Source organism: Cherax quadricarinatus, chromosome 9 (assembly GCF_038502225.1).
Source record: "Cherax quadricarinatus isolate ZL_2023a chromosome 9, ASM3850222v1, whole genome shotgun sequence".
Lineage (NCBI taxonomy): Eukaryota > Metazoa > Arthropoda > Malacostraca > Decapoda > Parastacidae > Cherax > Cherax quadricarinatus.
In genome coordinates, this window is record NC_091300.1 from 24,401,152 (window position 1) to 24,424,884 (window position 23,733).

A 23,733-nucleotide genomic window follows, 5' to 3' on the forward strand; every position below is an offset into this window, starting at 1 on the left:
TAACTTGTTTAACTCACTCCAAAATTTTTTCTTATTTTCATTAAAATTTCTTGACAGTGCCTCTCCCACTCTTTCATCTGCTCTCCTTTTGCACTCTCTCACCACTCTCTTCACCTTTCTTTTACTCTCCATATACTCTGCTCTTCTTATAACACTTCTGCTTTGTAAAAACCTCTCGTAAGCTACCTTTTTCTCTTTTATCACACCCTTTACTTCATCATTCCACCAATCACTCCTCTTTCCTCGTGCCCCCACCCTCCTATAACCACAAACTTCTGCCCCACATTCTAATACTGCATTTTTAAAACTATTCCAACCCTCTTCAACCCCCCCACTACTCATCTTTGCACTAGCCCACCTTTCTGCCAATAGTCGCTTATATCTCGCCCGAACTTCCTCCTCCCTTAGTTTATACACTTTCACCTCCCTCTTACTTGTTGTTGCCACCTTCCTCTTTTCCCATCTACCTCTTACTCTAACTGTAGCTACAACTAAATAATGATCCGATATATCAGTTGCCCCTCTATAAACATGTACATCCTGGAGCCTACCCATCAACCTTTTATCCACCAATACATAATCTAACAAACTACTTTCATTACGTGCTACATCATACCTTGTATATTTATTTATCCTCTTTTTCATAAAATAAGTATTACTTATTACCAAATTTCTTTCTACACATAGCTCAATTAAAGGCTCCCCATTTACATTTACCCCTGGCACCCCAAAATTACCTACTACTCCCTCCATAACATTTTTACCCACTTCAGCATTGAAATCCCCAACCACCATTACTCTCACACTTGATTCAAAACTCCCCACGCATTCACTCAACATTTCCCAGAATCTCTCTCTCTCCTCTACACTTCTCTCTTCTCCAGGTGCATACACGCTTACTATAACCCACTTTTCACATCCAATCTTTATTTTACTCCACATAATCCTTGAATTTATACATTTGTAGTCCCTCTTTTCCTGCCATATCTTATCCTTCAACATTATTGCTACTCCTTCTTTAGCTCTAACTCTATTTGAAACCCCTGACCTAATCCCATTTATTCCTCTCCATTGAAACTCTCCCACCCCCTTCAGCTTTGTTTCACTTAAAGCCAGGACATCCAGTTTCTTCTCATTCATAACATCCACAATCATCTCTTTCTTATCATTTGCACAACATCCACGCACATTCAGACTTCCCACTTTGACAATTTTCTTCTTCTTATTCTTTTTAATAATCTTTACAGGAAAAGGGGTTACTAGCCCATTGTTCCCGGCATTTTAGTTGACTTTTACAACACGCATGGCTTACGGAGGAAAGATTCTTATTCCACTTCCCCATGGATATAAAAGGAAAAGTAATAAGACCAAGAACTATTAAGATAAAATCAAAGAAAACTCAGATGAGTGTGTATAAATAAACGTGTACATGTATGTGTAGTGTGACCTAAGTGTAAGTAGAAGTAGCAAGACGTACCTGTAATCTTGCATATTTATGAGACAGACAAAAGACACCAGCAATCCTACCATCATGTAAAACAATTACAGGCTTTCGTTTTACACTCACTTGGCAGGACGGTAGTACCTCCCTGGGTGGTTGCTGTCTACCATATATATATGTCGTGCCGAATAGGCAGAACTTCCGATCTTGGCTTAAATAGCAATGCTCATCTTGCCATATAGGACAAGCGAAAATTTGTGTATGCAATAATTTCGCCAAAATCATTCTTAACCTAACGAAAAAAAATATATTTCACTGTGTTTGTTTAGTATTAAATTATTGTAAACAAATCTAATATATATTTAGTTGGGTTAGGCTAAAATAAATTGTTCTTGTTATAATAAGGTTAGGTAAGTTTTCTAAGATTCTTTTGGTGCAAAATTATAAATTTTTACATCAACATTAATGAAAAAAAATATATCTTTAAACGTATAAGAGAAATTTTCAGAAAGGACTTAATTTTAAATGAGTTCTTGCTAATTGACCAGTTTTACATATTCGGCACGATATATATATATATATATATATATATATATATATGGGCCACCCCGCCTCGGTGGGATATATATATATATATATATATATATATATATATATATATATATATACAGTGGACCCCCGGTTAACGATATTTTTTCACTCCAGAAGTATGTTCAGGTGTCAGTACTGACCGAATTTGTTCCCATAAGGAATACTGTGAAGTAGATTAGTCAATTTCAGACCCCCAAACATACACGTACAAACGCACTTACATAAATACAGGGAAGTGTCCTTGGCCCTCTTCTCTTTCTCCTATACATAAATGACCTACCAAATGCTTCACAATTACTCAAACCCACACTTTTTGCAGATGACACTACATACGTCTTCTCTCACCCGAGCCCAGTCACGCTAGCCAATACTGTAAACACCGAATTACAGAAAATATCTACCTGGATGAGGACTAACAAACTTACACTAAACATTGACAAAACCTACTTCATTCAGTTTGGTAACAGAGCTACAGATGTACCTCTTAACATAATGATAAACGGATCACCTATCACAAAGCTAACAGAGGGAAAATTCTTAGGAATCCACCTCGATAATAGACTCAAATTTCATACACATATACAACAAATTTCTAAGAAAATTTCCAAGACTGTAGGCATACTATCGAAGATACGGTACTATGTTCCACAGTCAGCCCTCCTGGCCCTTTATCACTCTCTTATTTACCCCTATCTCACCTATGGAATTTGTGCATGGGGCTCAACAACAATTAACCATCTCAGACCACTAATTACCCAACAAAAGGCTGCAGTTAGAATGATAACAAATTCTCACTACAGGCAACACACTCCACCAATATTCAAAACACTCAACCTACTCACCATACAAAACATCCATACTTATTATTGCACCTATTACATACATAGAACACTTAACTCTGATATTAACCCTCCCCTCAAACATCTCCTTGCCAACCTCAACAGAACACATGACCATAACACAAGGCACAGATCACTCTTTGATGTTCCTCGTGTCCATCTCACGCTATGCAAAAACTCAATGCACATAAAAGGCCCTAAAATCTGGAATTCATTACCTGTAAATATAAAAGAAACACTACCTGTTTATAAATTCAAGTCTCTTCTCAAAGTTCACTTATTCACTCAAAACCAAATAAATACTGAATAACTGAACCTTAAAAATTGTATATCCAAAATGTTACTTACAATTATATCACATAAATGTTAAACCTAGGACCCAATCTAACTTTGTTATTTTTTTAAATACACTACCTAACAGAATACTCCATTCTACTGAATGAACAGCAATGCATGCAACCATATGACCTGTCTTTGTAATACTCATTTGTGCTTTATAGTCATCTGTTTACAATAATGTCTTATCACTGATTTCATCATTGCTTAGTTAATCTTAAGTTAATTTTAAGCCAGCCCGTAATGCTATGCATATAAGTGGCTTTGGCATGCTGCTCTTACCTGTATTTTTTTTGTACCTCTGTATGTATGCTAAAATTTCTAAATAAATAAATAAATAAATAAATAAATACACTTACATAATTGGTCGCATTTGGAGGTGATCGTTATGCGGGGGTCCACTGTATATATATATATATATATATATATATATATATATATATATATATATATATATATATATATATATATATATATATATATATATATATATATATATATATATATATATTAACAAGTTTGCCGTCTCCCACCGAGGCAGGGTGACCCAAAAAGAAAGAAAATCCCAAAAAAGAAAATACTTTCATCATTCAACACTTTCACCTCACTCACACATAATCACTGTTTTTGCAGAGGTGCTCAGAACACAAAAGTTCAGAAGCATATACGTATAAAGATACACAACATATCCCTCCAAACTGCTAATATCCCGAAACCCCTCCTTTAGAGTGCAGGCATTGTACTTCCCATTTCCAGGACTCAAGTCTGGCTATATAAAAATAACCGGTTTCCCTGACTCCCTTCACTAAATATTACCCTGCTCACACTCCAACAGATCGTCAGGTCCCAAATATCATTCATCTCCATTCACTTCTATCTAACATACTCATGCATGCTTGCTGGAAGTCCAAGCCCCTCGCCCACAAAACCGCTTTACCCCCTCCCTCCAACCTTTTCGAGGACGACCTCTACCCCGCCTTCCTTCCCCTACAGATTTATACGCTCCATGTCATTCTACTTTGATCCATTCTCTCTAAATGACCAATCCACCTCAACAAACCCTCTTCAGCCCTCTGACTAATACTTTTAGTAACTCCACACCTTCTCCTAATTTCCACACTCCGAATTTTCTGCATAATATTTACACCACACATTGCCCTTAAACAGGACATCTCCACTGCCTCCAACCGTCTCCTCGCTGCTGCATTTACCACCCAAGCTTCACATCCATATAAGAGTGTTGGTACTACTATACAGTGGTCCCTCGTTATTCGTAATTAATCCGTTCCTGGAGCCGTTACTATAAACGAAATTTACGATTTACGAATCAATTTTCCCCATAAGAAATAATGTAAATACAATTAATCCGTTCCTGACACCCAGAAGTATTAAAACAAAAAATTTTTAACATGAAATATGCATGTAGTACATAAACAATACAATGGGAAATGATGAATGAAACATTAACAGCATAACACTTACCTTTACTGGAGATTCTTCTTAGTGTATGGGAGACTGGAGGAGGAGAGAGAGTGGATTGTTTATAGTTTGGAAGGGGAATCCCCTTCCATCAACACCTCAGGTACCATTTGCTTTTCTGGGGTTGCTTCTCTTCTCTGTTTCTTAATGCCACTAGGACCACCTTGAGAGTCACTGGAGTCCTGTCTCACAAAATAACTGTGGAGAGAGCTCTGTTTCTGGCATCTCTTTAACACTTCCCTAAAATGGCCCAAGACTTTGTCACTGTACATGTTGCCAACCTGGCTTGCAACAACCTTGTTAGGGTGATGTTTCTCCATAAAGCTTTCCATCTTACCCCACATAGTAAAAATCTCTTTAATTTCTGAAGAAGGCACCTTCTTCCATCTCTCTTCCTCCTCCTCTGCAGCAAGATTCTGAGCTGCGATGTGTTGCTCTTCCTGCTGAAGCTCTTGCAGCTCCTCAGTGGTGAGCTCTTCATTGTGGTCTTCCACCAATTCTTCCACATCCTCCAAATTCACATCCAACCCCATGGAACTCCCCAGTGCCACAAATGATTTTACAACAGACATAGGCTCATTAGGGTCAGTCCCAAATTCTTCAAAATCCCTCTTGTCGACACTATCTGGCCACAATTTTCTCCAGGCAGAGTTCAAAGTCCTGGTAGTCACTCCCTCCGAAGCCATACCTATAAGGGTTATGCAGTGGAGGATGCTGAAGTGTTCTCTCCAAAATTCCCTTAGGGTCAAGTGAGTGTCTGTGGTCACAGTCAAGCACCTGTGAAACATTGCTTTTGTGTAGAGTTTTTTAAAGTTTGCAATAACCTGCTGGTCCATGGGTTGGAGGAGAGGAGTGGTATTCAGGGGCAAGAACTTTACTGTGATGAACCCAAACTCCTCGAAAATTAGGTCATCCAAGTTTGGAGGATGAGCAGGTGCATTGTCCATTACTAGCAGGCACTTGAGATCCAATTTCTTTTCCAGGAGATACTCCTTCACACTAGGGCCAAACACTTCATTGAACCACTCGACGAAAATTTCCCTCGTGACCCATGCCTTACTATTAGATTTCCAAAACACACACAATTTACTCTTCATAACATTGTTTTTCCTGAACACTCTGGGATTTTCAGAATGGTACACTAGTAATGGCTTCACTTTGAAATCCCCACTAGCATTAGCACAGAACATTAGCGTCAGCATGTCTTTCATAGGCTTGTGTCCTGGCATTGCCTTTTCCTCTTGTGTAATGAAGGACCTCTTTGGCATTTTCTTCCAAAAGAGGCCTGTTTCGTCACAATTGAACACTTGTTCAGGTTTAAGTCCTTCAGCCTCTATGTACTCCTGGAATTCATGCACATATTTTTCAGCCGCCTTGTGGTCCGAACTGGCAGCCTCACCATGCCTTACCACACTGTGTATGCCAGTACGGTTCTTAAATCTCTCAAACCAGCCTTTGCTGGCCTTAAATTCAATCACTTCACCACTATTTGCAGGCAATTTCTTTACCAAATCTTCATGCAACTGCCTAGCCTTTTCACAAATAAACGAAATCATAAGAGTATCTCCTGCTAATTGTTTCTCATTTATCCACACCAATAATAACTTCTCAACCTCTTCCAGTACTGGTGATCTCATTTTTGTCAGCATAGTTACTCCCTTTGCAACAACAGCATCCTTTATTTCATTTTTCTTGGCCACTATGGAACATAAGGTTGTGTAGGGTTTCTTATACATTCTGGACAGTTCTGTCACACTTGTACCACTTTCATATTGTTCAATGATGGTTTTCTTAAATTCAATCGTATTTCTCACCTTCTTTACCACAGGCTTGGCACTAGGAGCTTTCTTTGGAGCCATGGTAGCTTATTTAGTACTTGCAAGCACTAAAATAAATGGAATATTATGAAATATTTCGCTGGAGCACGTGAGGGGACCTTTGCTCACTGGTAAACAATGCCAGACTGGATGCCGCCCTGGCTCACGCCGTGGGTACGCGTCCCGGACGAACTACGACTCGCGAGTCAACCTATGAAAAGCGAGTCCATGTTTATACGAAAATACCTCTATGATTGGCGAATTTTACGATTGCCGGGAACTACGAAAAGCGGGGGACCACTGTACTTTCATACATTCCCTTCTTTGCCTCCATATATATATATAAGAGATAAGATAAGATAAGATTTCGTTCGGATTTTTAACCCCGGAGGGTTAGCCACCCAGGATAACCCAAGAAAGTCAGTGCGTCATCGAGGACTGTCTAACTTATTTCCATTGGGGTCCTTAATCTTGTCCCCCAGGATGCGACCCACACCAGTCGACTAACACCCAGGTACCTATTTGCTGCTAGGTGAACAGGACAACAGGTGTAAGGAAACGTGTCGAAATGTTTCCACCCGCCGGGAATCGAACCCGGGCCCTCCGTGTGTGAAGCGGGAGCTTTAGCCACCAGGCCACCGGGCCACATGTGTATATATATATATATATATATATATATATATATATATATATATATATATATATATATATATATATATATATATATATATATATATATATATATATATATATTGGTGGAATGATGATGTAAAGAGAGTAGTAAGGGAGAAAAAGTTAGCATATGAGAAGTTTTTACAAAGTAGAAGTGATGCAAGGAGGGAAGAGTATATGGAGAAAAAGAGAGAAGTTAAGAGAGTGGTGAAGCAATGTAAAAAGAGAGCAAATGAGAGAGTGGGTGAGATGTTATCAACAAATTTTGTTGAAAATAAGAAAAAGTTTTGGAGTGAGATTAACAAGTTAAGAAAGCCTAGAGAACAAATGGATTTGTCAGTTAAAAATAGGAGAGGAGAGTTATTAAATGGAGAGGTAGAGGTATTGGGAAGATGGAAGGAATATTTTGAGGAATTGTTAAATGTTGATGAAGATAGGGAAGCTGTGATTTCGTGTATAGGGCAAGGAGGAATAACATCTTGTAGGAGTGAGGAAGAGCCAGTTGTGAGTGTGGGGGAAGTTCGTGAGGCAGTAGGTAAAATGAAAGGGGGTAAGGCAGCCGGGATTGATGGGATAAAGATAGAAATGTTAAAAGCAGGTGGGGATATAGTTTTGGAGTGGTTGGTGCAATTATTTAATAAATGTATGGAAGAGGGTAAGGTACCTAGGGATTGGCAGAGAGCATGCATAGTTCCTTTGTATAAAGGCAAAGGGGATAAAAGAGAGTGCAAAAATTATAGGGGGATAAGTCTGTTGAGTGTACCTGGTAAAGTGTATGGTAGAGTTATAATTGAAAGAATTAAGAGTAAGACGGAGAATAGGATAGCAGATGAACAAGGAGGCTTTAGGAAAGGTAGGGGGTGTGTGGACCAGGTGTTTACAGTGAAACATATAAGTGAACAGTATTTAGATAAGGCTAAAGAGGTCTTTGTGGCATTTATGGATTTGGAAAAGGCGTATGACAGGGTGGATAGGGGGGCAATGTGGCAGATGTTGCAAGTGTATGGTGTAGGAGGTAGGTTACTGAAAGCAGTGAAGAGTTTTTACGAGGATAGTGAGGCTCAAGTTAGAGTATGTAGGAAAGAGGGAAATTTTTTCCCAGTAAAAGTAGGCCTTAGACAAGGATGTGTGATGTCACCGTGGTTGTTTAATATATTTATAGATGGGGTTGTAAGAGAAGTAAATGCGAGGGTCTTGGCAAGAGGCGTGGAGTTAAAAGATAAAGAATCACACACAAAGTGGGAGTTGTCACAGCTGCTCTTTGCCGATGACACTGTGCTCTTGGGAGATTCTGAAGAGAAGTTGCAGAGATTGGTGGATGAATTTGGTAGGGTGTGCAAAAGAAGAAAATTAAAGGTGAATACAGGAAAGAGTAAGGTTATGAGGATAACAAAAAGATTAGGTGATGAAAGATTGAATATCAGATTGGAGGGAGAGAGTATGGAGGAGGTGAACGTATTCAGATATTTGGGAGTGGACGTGTCAGCGGATGGGTCTATGAAAGATGAGGTGAATCATAGAATTGATGAGGGAAAAAGAGTGAGTGGTGCACTTAGGAGTCTGTGGAGACAAAGAACTTTGTCCTTGGAGGCAAAGAGGGGAATGTATGAGAGTATAGTTTTACCAACGCTCTTATATGGGTGTGAAGCGTGGGTGATGAATGTTGCAGCGAGGAGAAGGCTGGAGGCAGTGGAGATGTCATGTCTGAGGGCAATGTGTGGTGTGAATATAATGCAGAGAATTCGTAGTTTGGAAGTTAGGAGGAGGTGCGGGATTACCAAAACTGTTGTCCAGAGGGCTGAGGAAGGGTTGTTGAGGTGGTTCGGACATGTAGAGAGAATGGAGCGAAACAGAATGACTTCAAGAGTGTATCAGTCTGTAGTGGAAGGAAGGCGGGGTAGGGGTCGGCCTAGGAAGGGTTGGAGGGAGGGGGTAAAGGAGGTTTTGTGTGCGAGGGGCTTGGACTTCCAGCAGGCATGCGTGAGCGTGTTTGATAGGAGTGAATGGAGACAAATGGTTTTTAATACTTGACGTGCTGTTGGAGTGTGAGCAAAGTAACATTTATGAAGGGATTCAGGGAAACCGGCAGGCCGGACTTGAGTCCTGGAGATGGGAAGTACAGTGCCTGCACTCTGAAGGAGGGGTGTTAATGTTGCAGTTTAAAAACTGTAGTGTAAAGCACCCTTCTGGCAAGACAGTGATGGAGTGAATGATGGTGAAAGTTTTTCTTTTTCGGGCCACCCTGCCTTGGTGGGAATCGGCCGGTGTGATAATAAAAAAAAAAATATATATATATACTATATCATGCCGAATAAGTAAAACTTGCTATTTTGGCTTAAATAGCAATACACTTCTTTCCGAATAAGACAAGCAAAAATTTGTGTATGCAATAAATTCGCAAAAATCATTCTGAACCTAACAAAACAACAATATTTCATTGTGTTTGTTTATTATTAAATTATTGTAAACTTATCTAAAATATATTTAGTTGGATTAGGATAAATTGAAATGTGCTTGTTACAATAAGGTTAGGTAAGTTTCCTAATGCTCTTTTGGTCCAGTCATTAATTTGTATATTAACATAAATGAAAAAATATATCTTTAAATGCATAAGAGAAATTTTTAGAAAATACTTAATTTTAAGTGAGTTCTTGCTAATTGACCAGTTTTACTTATTTGGCACAACATATATGTATATATACCTGGAGTTTACCTGGAGAGAGTTCCGGGGGTCAACGCCCCCGTGGCCCGGTCTGTGACCAGGCCTCCTGGTGGATCAGAGCCTGATCAACCAGGCTGTTACTGCTGGCTGCACACAATCCAACATACGAGCCACAGCCCGGCTGGTCAGGTACCGACTTTAGGTGCTTGTCCAGTGCCTGCTTGAAGACTGCCAGGGGTCTATTGGTGATCCCCCTTATGTATGCTGGGAGGCAGTTGAACAGTCTCAGGCCCCTGACACTTATTGTATTGTCTCTTAACGTGCTAGTGACATATATATAATATATATATATATATATATACATATATATATGAGGCTCGTAACGCCAGTAATACCTATACTATCGTACTGCATCAAACTTCCATTTTTAATAGTTTTTTATCTCTTTTCAACAAAAAAAATAAAATAAAAATTCACTTATAAATACATTGAAAACATACAACAGATTTTTCCTGTAATATTTTTGTCAGCTGCAAATTATTTTAGCGTAAGTTTGATGAAGTCATGCATCTGGCAGTGTGTATCTGGGGGGGGGGACTGCAGCTCTGCAGCTCCTATGGACGAGCCGCCACTGTATAATATATACATACATACATACATATATGGCAGCACCCACAGCAGCTGCCTGGGGGTTCCTATAGCAACACCTCACTAGCAGACCTCTTGAATTTTTTCATCTCATTCTCCAGTTTCCTCACTGTAAACTGTTGACAAAGCACCGGAGACACCATGAAAGGCATAGAGTTATTATCTACATATGCATTCATGCACGCTCTCTCTCTCTCTCTCTCACTCCTATGTATATATAGCAAATACACTCGAAATACCTGACAACCTAACCAATATACTTTATATAGTGTATGCCAAAATTTTAACTAATATTTTGAAACCTCGTTAACTGTGCAATAAAGAGGTTGACACAGCTGTGTCAGTCGTACAAGAATAAGGGTCAACGCAGGAGTGCCAGACATATGTCAAAGAGGGGGTCAAGACTTACCAGGGGTAGGGGGGGTAGAGCCTCGGGAGTTTGAGCTCTTGCTATTGGATAGAACATCATTGATCATGCCCAGGTTACCCGAGGAAGAGTTTTTTGAGGAGTACAGCTTGGAACTCTTCTGCTGCGACTGCTGGAGCCTCAGGTTCTCTAGCTTGACTGGAGAAGGAATGAAACCCACGTCCGATCCCTCCTTCACCAGGCGCCCGATCCACCAGTTGTTGTCATACTTCTCCTGTAGAGGAGTGCCATGAAGAGTGATGGTGGCACTGGGTTATATTTCCATAACAAGAGAAATACAAGTGACAAAACATTACATTAGATCACAGTGGGAGATGCTAGGAGGAAAACATCTGCATTACCATGAGGATAATATAGGTCACTGCCCACAGGTATGGTGAAAGATGCAAGTTACAGAACAATGTTTTACTCTGTGTAGAGCTTTATCAAGTCATGATTTGTGTCGAGAAACTACTGAATTAATCCTGGATTACCATGTAGTTAATGTTAATTATTCACCAAAGGTGCCAACCTCAGCACACATTTGCCTCCAACTAGTGAAATAGTCTCCCGACATGGTGAAACACTAAATAGTGCACTAACTGTACTATTAACACTTACTACATGGAGAGTAGTAGAATGCATTTAGTGGGTTAAAGGGAAAATGGGTCATTCTTGTTGATAACAATTCATACATGGTCTAGAATATGAAAGTTTGTAAAATCTACCTGGGTAATTATCACTAGACTTGTAGTAATGTACCTAGTCTACATGGGATCTTACTGTGGGGTGTAGTTGAGCTGCTGTGATTCTGTCATACCTGGAGTATACCTGGAGAGAGCTTTTGGGGTGTGCCTGACTATATAAGTTTTAGCACTGTCTTTCCTGAACTACAGTGACACATTTCAGGGTGGAAAAGCTTCCAGGAAGGAAGGTTGCACAGAGGAGTGATAGAGGCTAGGACCCTGGGTAGCTTTAAGAAGAGATTGGACAAATATATGAGTGGGAGGGGCTGGGTTTGATTGGTGTCATTGGGTTCGGGAGTTATTTCTTGGGTAGCTTTAGGTAGAGGTCGTTTTGATAAGGACCTGCCTCGCATGGGCCAGTAGGCCTTCTGCAGTGTTCCTCCATTCTTATGTTCTTAAAGGTACGGCATTTTCTGGGGTGGTCAAAGTTGTACGGCCCATTCGTTTTTCCAGATATTCCATGACTGCAGATACCTAATGCATAGAATTTGCATAGGTCTGATTTCTGTTTGCCTTGTTTTTTCGTGACTGCATTCCCTACTGGTGCGTGTTTTTCTGTCTCTTTACTATCTTCAGCACTTGTACCAACAATGGTGCCTGCACCAGTATTTTCTGGTATTTTATCTGCACTATTCCTTGTTCGCATCGCTATTGGGCCGTGCGGACGTGCTGCGCAGTAGCTCCTGATTGAGTTGGCTTTTGCGCAGTGTTGACGTGTACTTAGCTCTGTGAAGACCTGTTTGCGCGCTCTCTACGAATTGAAGCAAGAAGCCCTCCATCGAGCAACTTTACCAACAGCTTAAGGAAGAATTGAGGATGGCGAAGTTGGAGATTCGGCGACTGACCGAGGAAAACAAGAAGATTCGTAGTAGTCCTCCTGTTTTGAGTCCTCAAGTCAAGAAGGGAAACTGGTCAGTGGCTGGACAGCAGGGAACGAAGTTGACGATCAAGAAGACGAATGGAAAGGTAGAAACGATGAAGAAGAAAGAGACTGCCGTGGAAACTGTTGTGGAAACATCTAATACATTCTCAGTGCTACCCAACGAATGTGAGTCGACTACTGGGAACATCACGACGAACGACACCAAGGAAGGTAAGAATATTGTTGTTGTTGGGGATAGCCAAGTTAGGTATATGGATAGGGCGTTCTGCTTGAAGGACAGGAGTAGGAGACAGAGTTTGCTTTCCTGGGGCTGGGATGGAGGATATTGTTAGCCGTCTGGATGACATCATGAGAGGTAATGGGAACAATCCTATTATCTGTCTCAGTGCTGGAGGCAACGATGTTGGCAGACGTAGGAGTGAAGACCTGATTAGCAGGTATAGGTCAGCAATAGAAATAATTAGGAGTAAGGGTGGGAACCCTGTCATATGTGGTATTTTGCCAAGGAGAGGAGTTGGAAATGAATGGTTGTCCAGGGCAATTGGTGTCAATTGCTGGCTGGACAAATACTGTAAGGAAAATGCGGTAACATTCATTGACAACTGGGACCTCTTCTATGGCAGAAATGACATGTATGCCAGGGATGGGGTTCACTTATCTAGGTCTGGGGTGGAAGCACTGGCAACTGCAGTGGAGGGATCAGTTAGGACTTTAAACTAGGAATAGTTAGTGGTATGGGTTTTGGCAGGAAAACAGTGAAGTCCCAGTGTAGTAATATTACGAGTTCTAGGGGAACTAGTAATAAGCAGAACGAGGTAGATATTGAAAAGCCAGGGACTTTGGGTGATAAGGACAGTAATAGGTTTAGTAGAAAAACAGAAATGAGCAGGAAGGGTAAAAAGAGAAAGGAGAGTCTTTCAATGTTTATTATGCTAATTGCCGTAGTGCTAGGAATAAGATGGACGAGTTGAGATTAGTTGCTAGTGCAGGTAACATTGATGTATTTGCCTTAACTGAGACGTGGTTTAATTCAAAAAGTCGGGACATGCCTGCGGAATGTCATATTCAGGGTTTTAAATTGTTCCAAGTAGATAGAAGTATCGGGAAGGGGGGTGGGGTGGCATTGTATGTCCGAGATCGCTTGAACTGTTGCATAAAAATGGGTATTAAGTCTGAAGTAACACATACAGAGTCTGTTTGGATAGAATTTTCAGAGGGGCATGAAAAACTGATTTTAGGAGTGATATACCGTCCCCCAAACTTAGATGGGGACCAAGGGAGACTACTATGGGAGGAAATTGTTAAGGCCACAAGGCACGATAATGTAGTAATTCTAGGAGACTTTAACTTTAGTCATATTGATTGGAATTTCTTGACTGGGAATTTAGAATCATACGACTTCTTAGAAGTAGTTCAGGATTGTTTTTTGAAGCAGTTTGTGACAGAACCTACAAGGGGAAATAACCTGCTTGACTTAGTTATGGCAAACAATGAATCCCTTGTTAATAATTTAGAAATTTCAGAGGAACTGGGTGCTAGCGGCCACAAATCAATTACATTTAGCATTGAATGGAAGTACGATAGTAGCGATAACTCAGTAACAGTCCCAGATTTTCGCTTAGCAGATTATGATGGGCTTAGAGAACACTTATCATCTGTTGACTGGGGTAACGAAGTGAGCTATCAATATGACAGTTTTCTGAACACTGTACATGCTGCTCAAAGAACGTTTATCCCATATAAAGAAATTAGATCAAATAGAAATGACCCAAAATGGATGAATAATAGGCTCAAATATCTACTAGGGCATAAGAAAGGAATTTATAGGCATATCAAAAGAGGTGAGGGTCATCTTATGAATCAGTATATTGACATTAAGAGGGACATTAAAAAGGGGATAAGAAAAGCTAAAAGGGAATAATGAAATTAAAGTTGCTAGGGATTCTAAAACTAACCCAAAAAGTTTTTTCCAGGTCTATAGAACAAAAGTTAGAGATAAGATAGGTCCCCTTAAAAATAACTATGGGCACCTTACTGACAAAGAGAATGAAATGTGCTCGATTTTTAATAATTATTTTCTCTCAGTTTTTACACAGGAAGACACTAACAATATTCCAGTAATTAATTTTTATAGTGGGCTAGAAGAAGATAAATTATGTAACATCACAGTCACTAGTGAAATGGTTGAGAAGCAGATAGACAGACTGAAGCAAAATAAGTCGCCGGGTCCTGATGAGGTTTTTTCAAGGGTTCTTAAAGAATGCAAAATGGAACTCTGTGAACCATTAACTAATATTTTTAATTTATCTCTTCAAACAGGTGTAGTGTCTGATATGTGGAAGATGGCTAATGTAATTCCTATTTTTAAAACGGAGGACAAGTCGTTACCGTCAAATTACCGCCCAATAAGCCTGACCTCAATTGTAGGCAAATTACTAGAGTCAATTATAGCTGAGATTATAAGAAGCCATCTCGATAAGCATAGCTTGATTAATGATACTCAGCATGGATTCACAAGAGGCCGGTCTTGTCTAACTAATTTATTAACTTTCTTCAGTAAAGCTTTTGAGGCTGTTGACCATGATAAAGAATTTGATATTATTTACTTAGATTTTAGTAAGGCTTTTGATAGAGTTCCGCACCATAGACTGTTAAAGAAAGTGGCAGCTCATGGCATTGGGGGAAAAGTGCTCTCGTGGATCGAGTCATGGCTCACTGACAGGAAGCAGAGAGTGTCCATAAATGGGGTTAAATCCGAGTGGGGATCTGTAACAAGTGGCGTTCCACAGGGATCAGTCTTGGGCCCGTTGTTGTTTATAATATATATCAATGATCTTGATGAGGGAATTAATAGTGATATGAGCAAATTCGCCGATGACACAAAGATAGGTAGGATAATTGATTCAAACGTAGATGTTATGGAACTTCAGGAGGATTTAAACAAACTCTATTCTTGGTCAGAAAAGTGGCAGATGCAGTTCAATGTAGATAAATGCAAGGTTCTGAAGCTTGGGAGTGCCCATAACCCTAGTATTTATAAGTTAAATGATGTAGAACTTAGCCATACAGATTGCAAAAAGGACTTGGGGGTTATGGTGAGCAGCAACCTTAAACCAAGACAGCAATGCCTAAGCGTACGTAATAAGGCAAATAGATTACTGGGATTTATATCAAGAAGTGTAAGCAACAGAAGTCCAGAGGTCATACTGCAGCTTTATACATCATTAGTAAGGCCTCACCTAGATTATGCAGCTCAGTTCTGGTCTCCATATTACAGAATGGACATAAATTCGTTAGAAAACATTCAGCGTAGGATGACTAAATTAATACATAGCATTAGAAATCTTCCTTATGAAGAAAGATTGAAGACTCTTAAGTTACATTCACTTGTTAGACGAAGAATGAGGGGAGACCTGATCGAAGTGTATAAGTGGAAGATAGGTATTAATAAAGGGGATATTAATAAGGTCTTGAGGATGTCTCTCCAAGAGAGGACCCGCAGTAATGGATTTAAATTAGATAAGTTTAGATTTAGAAAGGACATAGGAAAGTCTTGGTTTGGAAATAGGGTAGTTGATGAGTGGAACAGTCTACCTAGTTGGGTTATTGAGGCTGGGACTTTGGGTAGTTTCAAATTTAGGTTGGATAAGTACATGAGTGGGAGGGGGTGGATTTGAGTGGGACTTGCACATCAGAGCTTATTTCTTGGGTGGCATTGAAAATTGGGTTGGGCAAATGTTTTGTTGGTGGGATGAATTGTAAAGGACCTGCCTAGTATGGGCCAACAGGCCTCCTGCAGTGTTCCTCCTTTCTTATGTTAGGTATCCCCTTGTTTACTATCTCTAGTGGTATTGCTAGTTTGTAACTGGGTTTTGCATGTCCTTGTCTACACCTGTTTCCCCAGCACTAGGGCTCCTGTCTCCTTCCGGGCCACCAACTTTAATTTCTGTATTCTTACAGTCACTGTCTACCACGACAGGCACTAGGGGCGATAGCACCATCTGACCCAGTCCTTTTATTTTCCCATGTGTTATAGAATGCTGTCAGGTTTTCTATGAAGGCCGTTTTGATGTTTCCGTCTTTTAATACCAATGTGATTTTTTCCACAGTTGGTTCTCATTTGGGCATACCTAAACTCATAGACATAACACAAGGCACAAAAATATCTATGACATTTCCCGTGTAATGATAAATCTTTTCAAAAACTCAATGTACACAAAAGGGCCCAAAATCTGGAACTCTCTGCCAGAAACCTCCAGAACCACTGACTCAGCTAGCATTTTTAAAACTACAGTTAAAAAACACCTTATCTGGTCAACCTATCCCAGCCCATCTTAAATACATAGTATATAAAAACTATACATATATTTGCTCAATATTATGAGCATAGGTAAAACTTTATAATCAATATATACTTACTCTCAAAATATATATTCACCTCAAATGATAATCACTACATTGTGCCCACCTAAGGTTAATAAAGGAAACTGTAATTCTTCTCTACAAAATTTATTAAAGCCATATAGCACAATATAATAGAATATTCAGTTCTCTTGTATTCATTGTAACTCAATGTTATTGTTATTGCATTATTAATCTTAAGTTAGTTTGAAGTTTGCTCGAAATGCTTCACATATAAAGGGGCTTCTGGCTTCTACACCCAACTATTTTATTCCTTTGTACAAACATGTATTATATTGAAATAAAATATTACTATTAATATTATTATTATTAATAATAGACAAGACAGGGGATTTTCCACCACCTGATAAAGCTCTACACAGTGAAACATTGTCTTAATAAAACACTGTTCTCAAACTTTTGTTAAATCCTACAATATGCAAATTATTCTATTTTTTACAGAGTTCACGTGCATCTTAATTTTACACAGCAGTGACTGAGGATCAGGATAGGTAGATACAATGTTTGTCAGGAAACATTACAAGTGTTTCCTGACGCGGCTCTTAGTCACATGAAACACAGCTGGAGCTTTTGGTCATCTGACCGAGGACTTCCACTGGCTTACTGGTCCACCTCTTTAAAAATCATTGTTATGATTATAATCATTAGGTCAGTATCATGCAGAGGATCAGGCGTCAGGGTAAGTCATCTTATGTTGATCCGAAGATGGCTTGAGTGAGGATCAGTAAGAGTGAGGGAAAGGGTCCTACCTTGATGTGGAGGAAATCCTTGACGTTGAAGGAGATGGCCGAGCCGTGTACAGGAGAATCATCGTCCAGAGAACCATCATAAGCCACGTTGGTCCGCACCGAGAACGCAACTGGCTTGGTCTGTAGGTAGGATGTTGTTGTTAGTGCTGACACACTCACATAGTGATGTTAGTGCTGACACACACGGTGATAATGTTAGTGCTGACACACACGGTGATAATGTTAGTGCTGACACACACGGTGATAATGTTAGTGCTGACACACACGGTGATAATGTTATGGCTGACACACACGGTGATAATGTTAGTGCTGACACACAAGGTGATAATGTTAGTGCTGACACACAAGGTGATAATGTTAGTGCTGACACACAAGGTGATAATGTTAGTGCTGACACGGTGATAATGTTAGTGCTGACACACAAGGTGATAATGTTAGTGCTGACACACAAGGTGATAATGTTAGTGCTGACACACAAGGTGATAATGTTAGTGCTGACACACAAGGTGATAATGTTAGTGCTGACACACAAGGTGATAATGTTAGTGCTGACACACAAGGTGATAATGTTAGTGCTGACACACACGGTGATGATGTTAGTGCTGACACACAAGGTGATAATGTTAGTGCTGACACACAAGGTGATAATGTTAGTGCTGACACACACGGTGATGATGTTAGTGCTGACACACACGGTGATGATGTTAGTGCTGACACACACGGTGATAATGTTAGTGCTGACACACGGTGATGATGTTAGTGCTGACACACACGGTGATGACGTTAGTGCTGACACACACGGTGATAATGTTAGTGCTGACACACAAGGTGATAATGTTAGTGCTGACACACACGGTGATAATGTTAGTGCTGACACACACGGTGATAATGTTAGTGCTGACACACACGGTGATAATGTTAGTGCTGACACACACGGTGATAATGTTAGTGCTGACACACAAGGTGATAATGTTAGTGCTGACACACACGGTGATAATGTTAGTGCTGACACACAAGGTGATAATGTTAGTGCTGACACACACGGTGATAATGTTAGTGCTGACACACAAGGTGATAATGTTAGTGCTGACACACAAGGTGATAATGTTAGTGCTGACACACACGGTGATAATGTTAGTGCTGACACACAAGGTGATGATGTTAGTGCTGACACACGGTGATGATGTTAGTGCTGACACACACGGTGATGATGTTAGTGCTGACACACACGGTGATGATGTTAGTGCTGACACACACGGTGATGCTGTTAGTGCTGACACACGGTGATAATGTTAGTGCTGACACACACGGTGATGATGTTAGTGCTGACACACAAGGTGATAATGTTAGTGCTGACACACAAGGTGATGATGTTAGTGCTGACACACACGGTGATGCTGTTAGTGCTGACACACACGGTGATGCTGTTAGTGCTGACACACAGTGATGCTGTTAGTGCTGACACACACGGTGATGCTGTTAGTGCTGACACACAGTGATGCTGTTAGTGCTGACACACAAGGTGATAATGTTAGTGCTGACACACAAGGTGATGACGTTAGTGCTGACACACACGGTGATAATGTTAGTGCTGACACACACGGTGATAATGTTAGTGCTGACACACAAGGTGATAATGTTAGTGCTGACACACAAGGTGATAATGTTAGTGCTGACACACACGGTGATAATGTTAGTGCTGACACACACGGTGATAATGTTAGTGCTGACACACACGGTGATAATGTTAGTGCTGACACACAAGGTGATAATGTTAGTGCTGACACACAAGGTGATAATGTTAGTGCTGACACACAAGGTGATAATGTTAGTGCTGACACACACGGTGATAATGTTAGTGCTGACACACAAGGTGATGATGTTAGTGCTGACACACAAGGTGATAATGTTAGTGCTGACACACACGGTGATGATGTTAGTGCTGACACACACGGTGATGACGTTAGTGCTGACACACACTGTGATAATGTTAGTGCTGACACACACGGTGATAATGTTAGTGCTGACACACAAGGTGATAATGTTAGTGCTGACACACACGGTGATAATGTTAGTGCTGACACACACGGTGATGCTGTTAGTGCTGACGCACACGGCGATAATGTTAGTGCTGACACACACGGTGATGCTGTTAGTGCTGACGCACACGGCGATAATGTTAGTGCTGACACACACGGTGATGCTGTTAGTGCTGACACACACGGTGATGCTGTTAGTGCTGACGCACACGGCGATAATGTTAGTGCTGACACACACGGTGATGATGTTAGTGCTGACACACACGGTGATGCTGTTAGTGCTGACACACACGGTGATGCTGTTAGTGCTGACGCACACGGCGATAATGTTAGTGCTGACACACGGTGATGATGTTAGTGCTGACACACACGGCGATAATGTTAGTGCTGACACACACGGTGATGCTGTTAGTGCTGACACACACGGTGATGCTGTTAGTGCTGACACACACGGTGATGCTGTTAGTGCTGACACACACGGTGATAATGTTAGTGCTGACACACTAACATAGTGATGATGTTAGTGCTGACAAACTCACATAGTGATGATAGTGCTGACACACAGTGATGATAGTGCTGACACACTCATATAGTGATGATGTTAGTGCTGACATACTCACATGGTGATGATTAAGTGCTGACACAAAGGATGAGAGTGCTGACACACTCATATGTTGATTTTTTAGTGCTGACACACAGGATGAGAGTGCTGACACACTCATATGTTGATTTTTTAGTGCTGACACACTCACAGGTGACACAGTCTTGACATATTAATTGGGTGACGGAGTGCTGACACACTAATAGTGATAATGTGCTGACACACTAATACGGTGACAAAGTGCTGACACACTCACATAGTGATATTACTCACACACACTTACAAAATGATGGTATTAACTCACAGGGTGACACAGGGCTGACATACAGTGACACAGGGCTGGCATACAGTGACACAGGGCTGACATACAGTGACACAGGGCTGACATACAGTGACACAGGGCTGACATACAGTGACACAGGGCTGACATACAATGACATAGGGCTGACATACAATGACACAGGGCTGACATACAGTAACACAGGGATGACATACAAAGACACAGGGCTGACATACAGTGACACAGGGCTGACATAGTGACACAGGGCTAACATACAGTGATAGTGACACAGGGCTAACACACAGTGATAGTGACACGGCTGACATACAGTGACACACGGCTGACATACAATGACATAGGGCTGACATACAATGACACAGGGCTGACATACAGTAACACAGGGATGACATACAAAGACACAGGGCTGACATACAGTGACACAGGGCTGACATACAGCGACACAGGGCGACATACAGTGACACTGGGCTGACATACAGTGACAGGGCTGACATAGTGATACAGGGCTGACATACAGTGACACAGGGCTGACAAACAGCGACACAGGGCTGACATGCAGTGACACAGGGCTGACATACAGTGACATAGGACTGACATACAGTGATACAGGGCTGACATACAGTGACATAGGGCTGACATACATTGACACAGGGCTGACATACAGTGACACTGGACTGACATACAGTGACAAAGGACTGACAGTGACATAGGACTGACATAGTGACACAGGACTGACATACAGTGACACAAGGCTGACATACAGTGATACTGGACTGACATACAGTGACATAGGACTGACATACAGTGATACAGGGCTGACATACAGTGACACAGGGCTTACAAACAGTGACACAGGGCTGACATGCAGTGACACTGGGCTGACATACAGTGGCATAGGACTGACATACAGTGATACAGGGCTGACATACAGTGACACAGGGCTGACATACAGTGACACTAGGCTAACATACAGTGACACAGGGCTGACATACAGTGATACTGGGCTAACATACAGTGATAGTGACACAGGGCTGACGTACAGTGACTCAGGATGGAAATAAATGGTATAAAATACCGACACAATGGAAATATAAACACATATGCAGTATAATGTGATCCTTCATTGACTACGTTTCGCCCACACAGTGGGCTTTTTCAAGTCACAAACAGATCTGTTTGTGACTTGAAAAAGCCCACTGTGTGGGCGAAACGTAGTCAATAAAGGATCACATTATACTGCATATGTGTTTATATTTCCACAGTGACTCAGGGCTGACATACAGTGACACTGGGCTAACATACAGTGATAGTGACACAGGGCTGACATACAGTGGCATAGGGCTGACATACAGTGACACAGGGCTAACATACAGTGATAGTGACACAGGGCTGACATACGGTGACACTGGGCTAACATACAGTGACAGGGCTGACATACAGTGACACTGGGCTAATATACATTGACACAGGGCTGACATACAGTGACACAGGGCTGGCATACAGTGACACAGGGCTGACATACGGTGACACTGGGCTAACATACAGTGACAGGGCTGACATACAGTGACACTGGGCTAATATACATTGACACAGGGCTGGCATACAGTGACACAGGGCTGGCATACAATGACACAGGGCTGATATACAGTGATAGTGACACAAGACTGACATACGTGACACGGCTGACATACAGTAACACAGGGCTGATACACACACACACACACACACACACACACACACACACACACACACACGGTGACACAATGCTGACACACTTACAGGGTGACACAGTCCTGACATACTAATAGGGTGACACAGTGCTGACACACTAATAAGGTGACACAGTGCTGACACATTAATGTAACACAGTGCTGACATACAGGGCATGACTGTGCTGACACAGTGCACTCACACATGTGGTGGTGGTGTTTATCAGGGATACAATATTATTTCTCACTTCCAGAAATGTAAAAAAAAAAAACTGACCAAGCAAATAAAAATGTAATTTCCTACATATCTAGAATTATATTTATATTTGAGCTAATAAAAGTTAACATATTTACTATATATGTGTCTGTTAGAGTTAATGTAATCACCCTGTATATGCCTGTAAAAGTTAATGTAATTAATATAATTAATAACGAATCAAAACAATGTACGCCAGGAGGTGTATGTATGTCCGTCAGTGGCGGCTCGTCTACATGACCTGCAGAGCTGCAGTCCCCCCAGATGCTCACTGTCAGACGTATGACTTCATCACCTTACGCTAAAACAATTTGCAACTAACAAATATATTACAGGAAAAATCTGTTGTATGTTGTTTTCAATGCATTTATAAGCTATTTTTTTCCTTTGCTGAAACGAGATAAAAAATTATTAAAAATAGAAGTTTGATGCGGTACGATAGTATAGGTATTACTGGCGTTACATCTGGCAGCAAGGAGCTGCATTCGATGCAGCACAGTGCGCATACCCAGTGTGTGCTGTTCTATGAGAATTTCAGTCATGCAGCCCCCCCCCATTCTATTTTTTGACGAGCCGCCAGTGATGTCAGTGTACATACTAATGTAGGTATTAAAGTATGAATGATGGCGATGAGTCACGTGACATGGGGTCTTAGTGACCCTTTGAGTAGTTAAGAGGCTTTAAGTCTAACCTTTCAGTAAGGTAATTTGGTTACAATAAGCCTGGGACAGCTGGGCTGATGAACCAGCTATTATACCAAAATAAATCAGACATTATTAATAAGACTCTGTGAAGAACCACATATATTGTTTTGTTCTTGTGAGAGGAAACATTAGTAATTATAAATATAAATGTACTCCAAGTATGCGAGCAGCGCAGAAGGTGAGTAAATCAAAGACAGCAGTACGCAGCTTCACACTAAGGGATTCACACCATCCTACACATGTGCCACATCACACTGCTAGGCTATACGAGGGTGACCATTATTTATAAACAAATAACTAATAAATCAATAAGATAAGATAAGATAAGATTTCGTTCGGATTTTTAACCCCGGAGGGTTAGCCACCCAGGATAACCCAAGAAAGTCAGTGCGTCATCGAGGACTGTCTAACTTATTTCCATTGGGGTCCTTAATC

At 40.9% G+C, this 23,733-nt stretch overlaps 1 protein-coding gene across 8 annotated transcripts in view; it reads right to left on the reverse strand.

The window, feature by feature from the left end:
- Window positions 1–23,733, reverse strand: part of Ca-beta (Calcium channel protein beta subunit) — a 485,913-nt gene that overhangs the window by 193,634 nt on the left and 268,546 nt on the right. For 6 of the 8 annotated variants that reach the window (XR_011391784.1, XM_070083354.1, XM_070083358.1 and 3 more), the window contains 2 exons: window positions 17,692–17,811; window positions 10,895–11,126 (listed from right to left, as the gene is read on the reverse strand). Coding sequence is in view for 6 of the 8 variants with exons in the window: in XM_070083354.1 (XP_069939455.1) it covers window positions 10,895–11,126; window positions 17,692–17,811 (352 nt within the window). In the remaining 2 variants the exon portion in view is untranslated. The remainder of the gene's footprint in view (window positions 1–10,894; window positions 11,127–17,691; window positions 17,812–23,733) is intronic. The other 2 variants (XR_011391785.1, XM_070083357.1) reach the window with 1 other exon arrangement.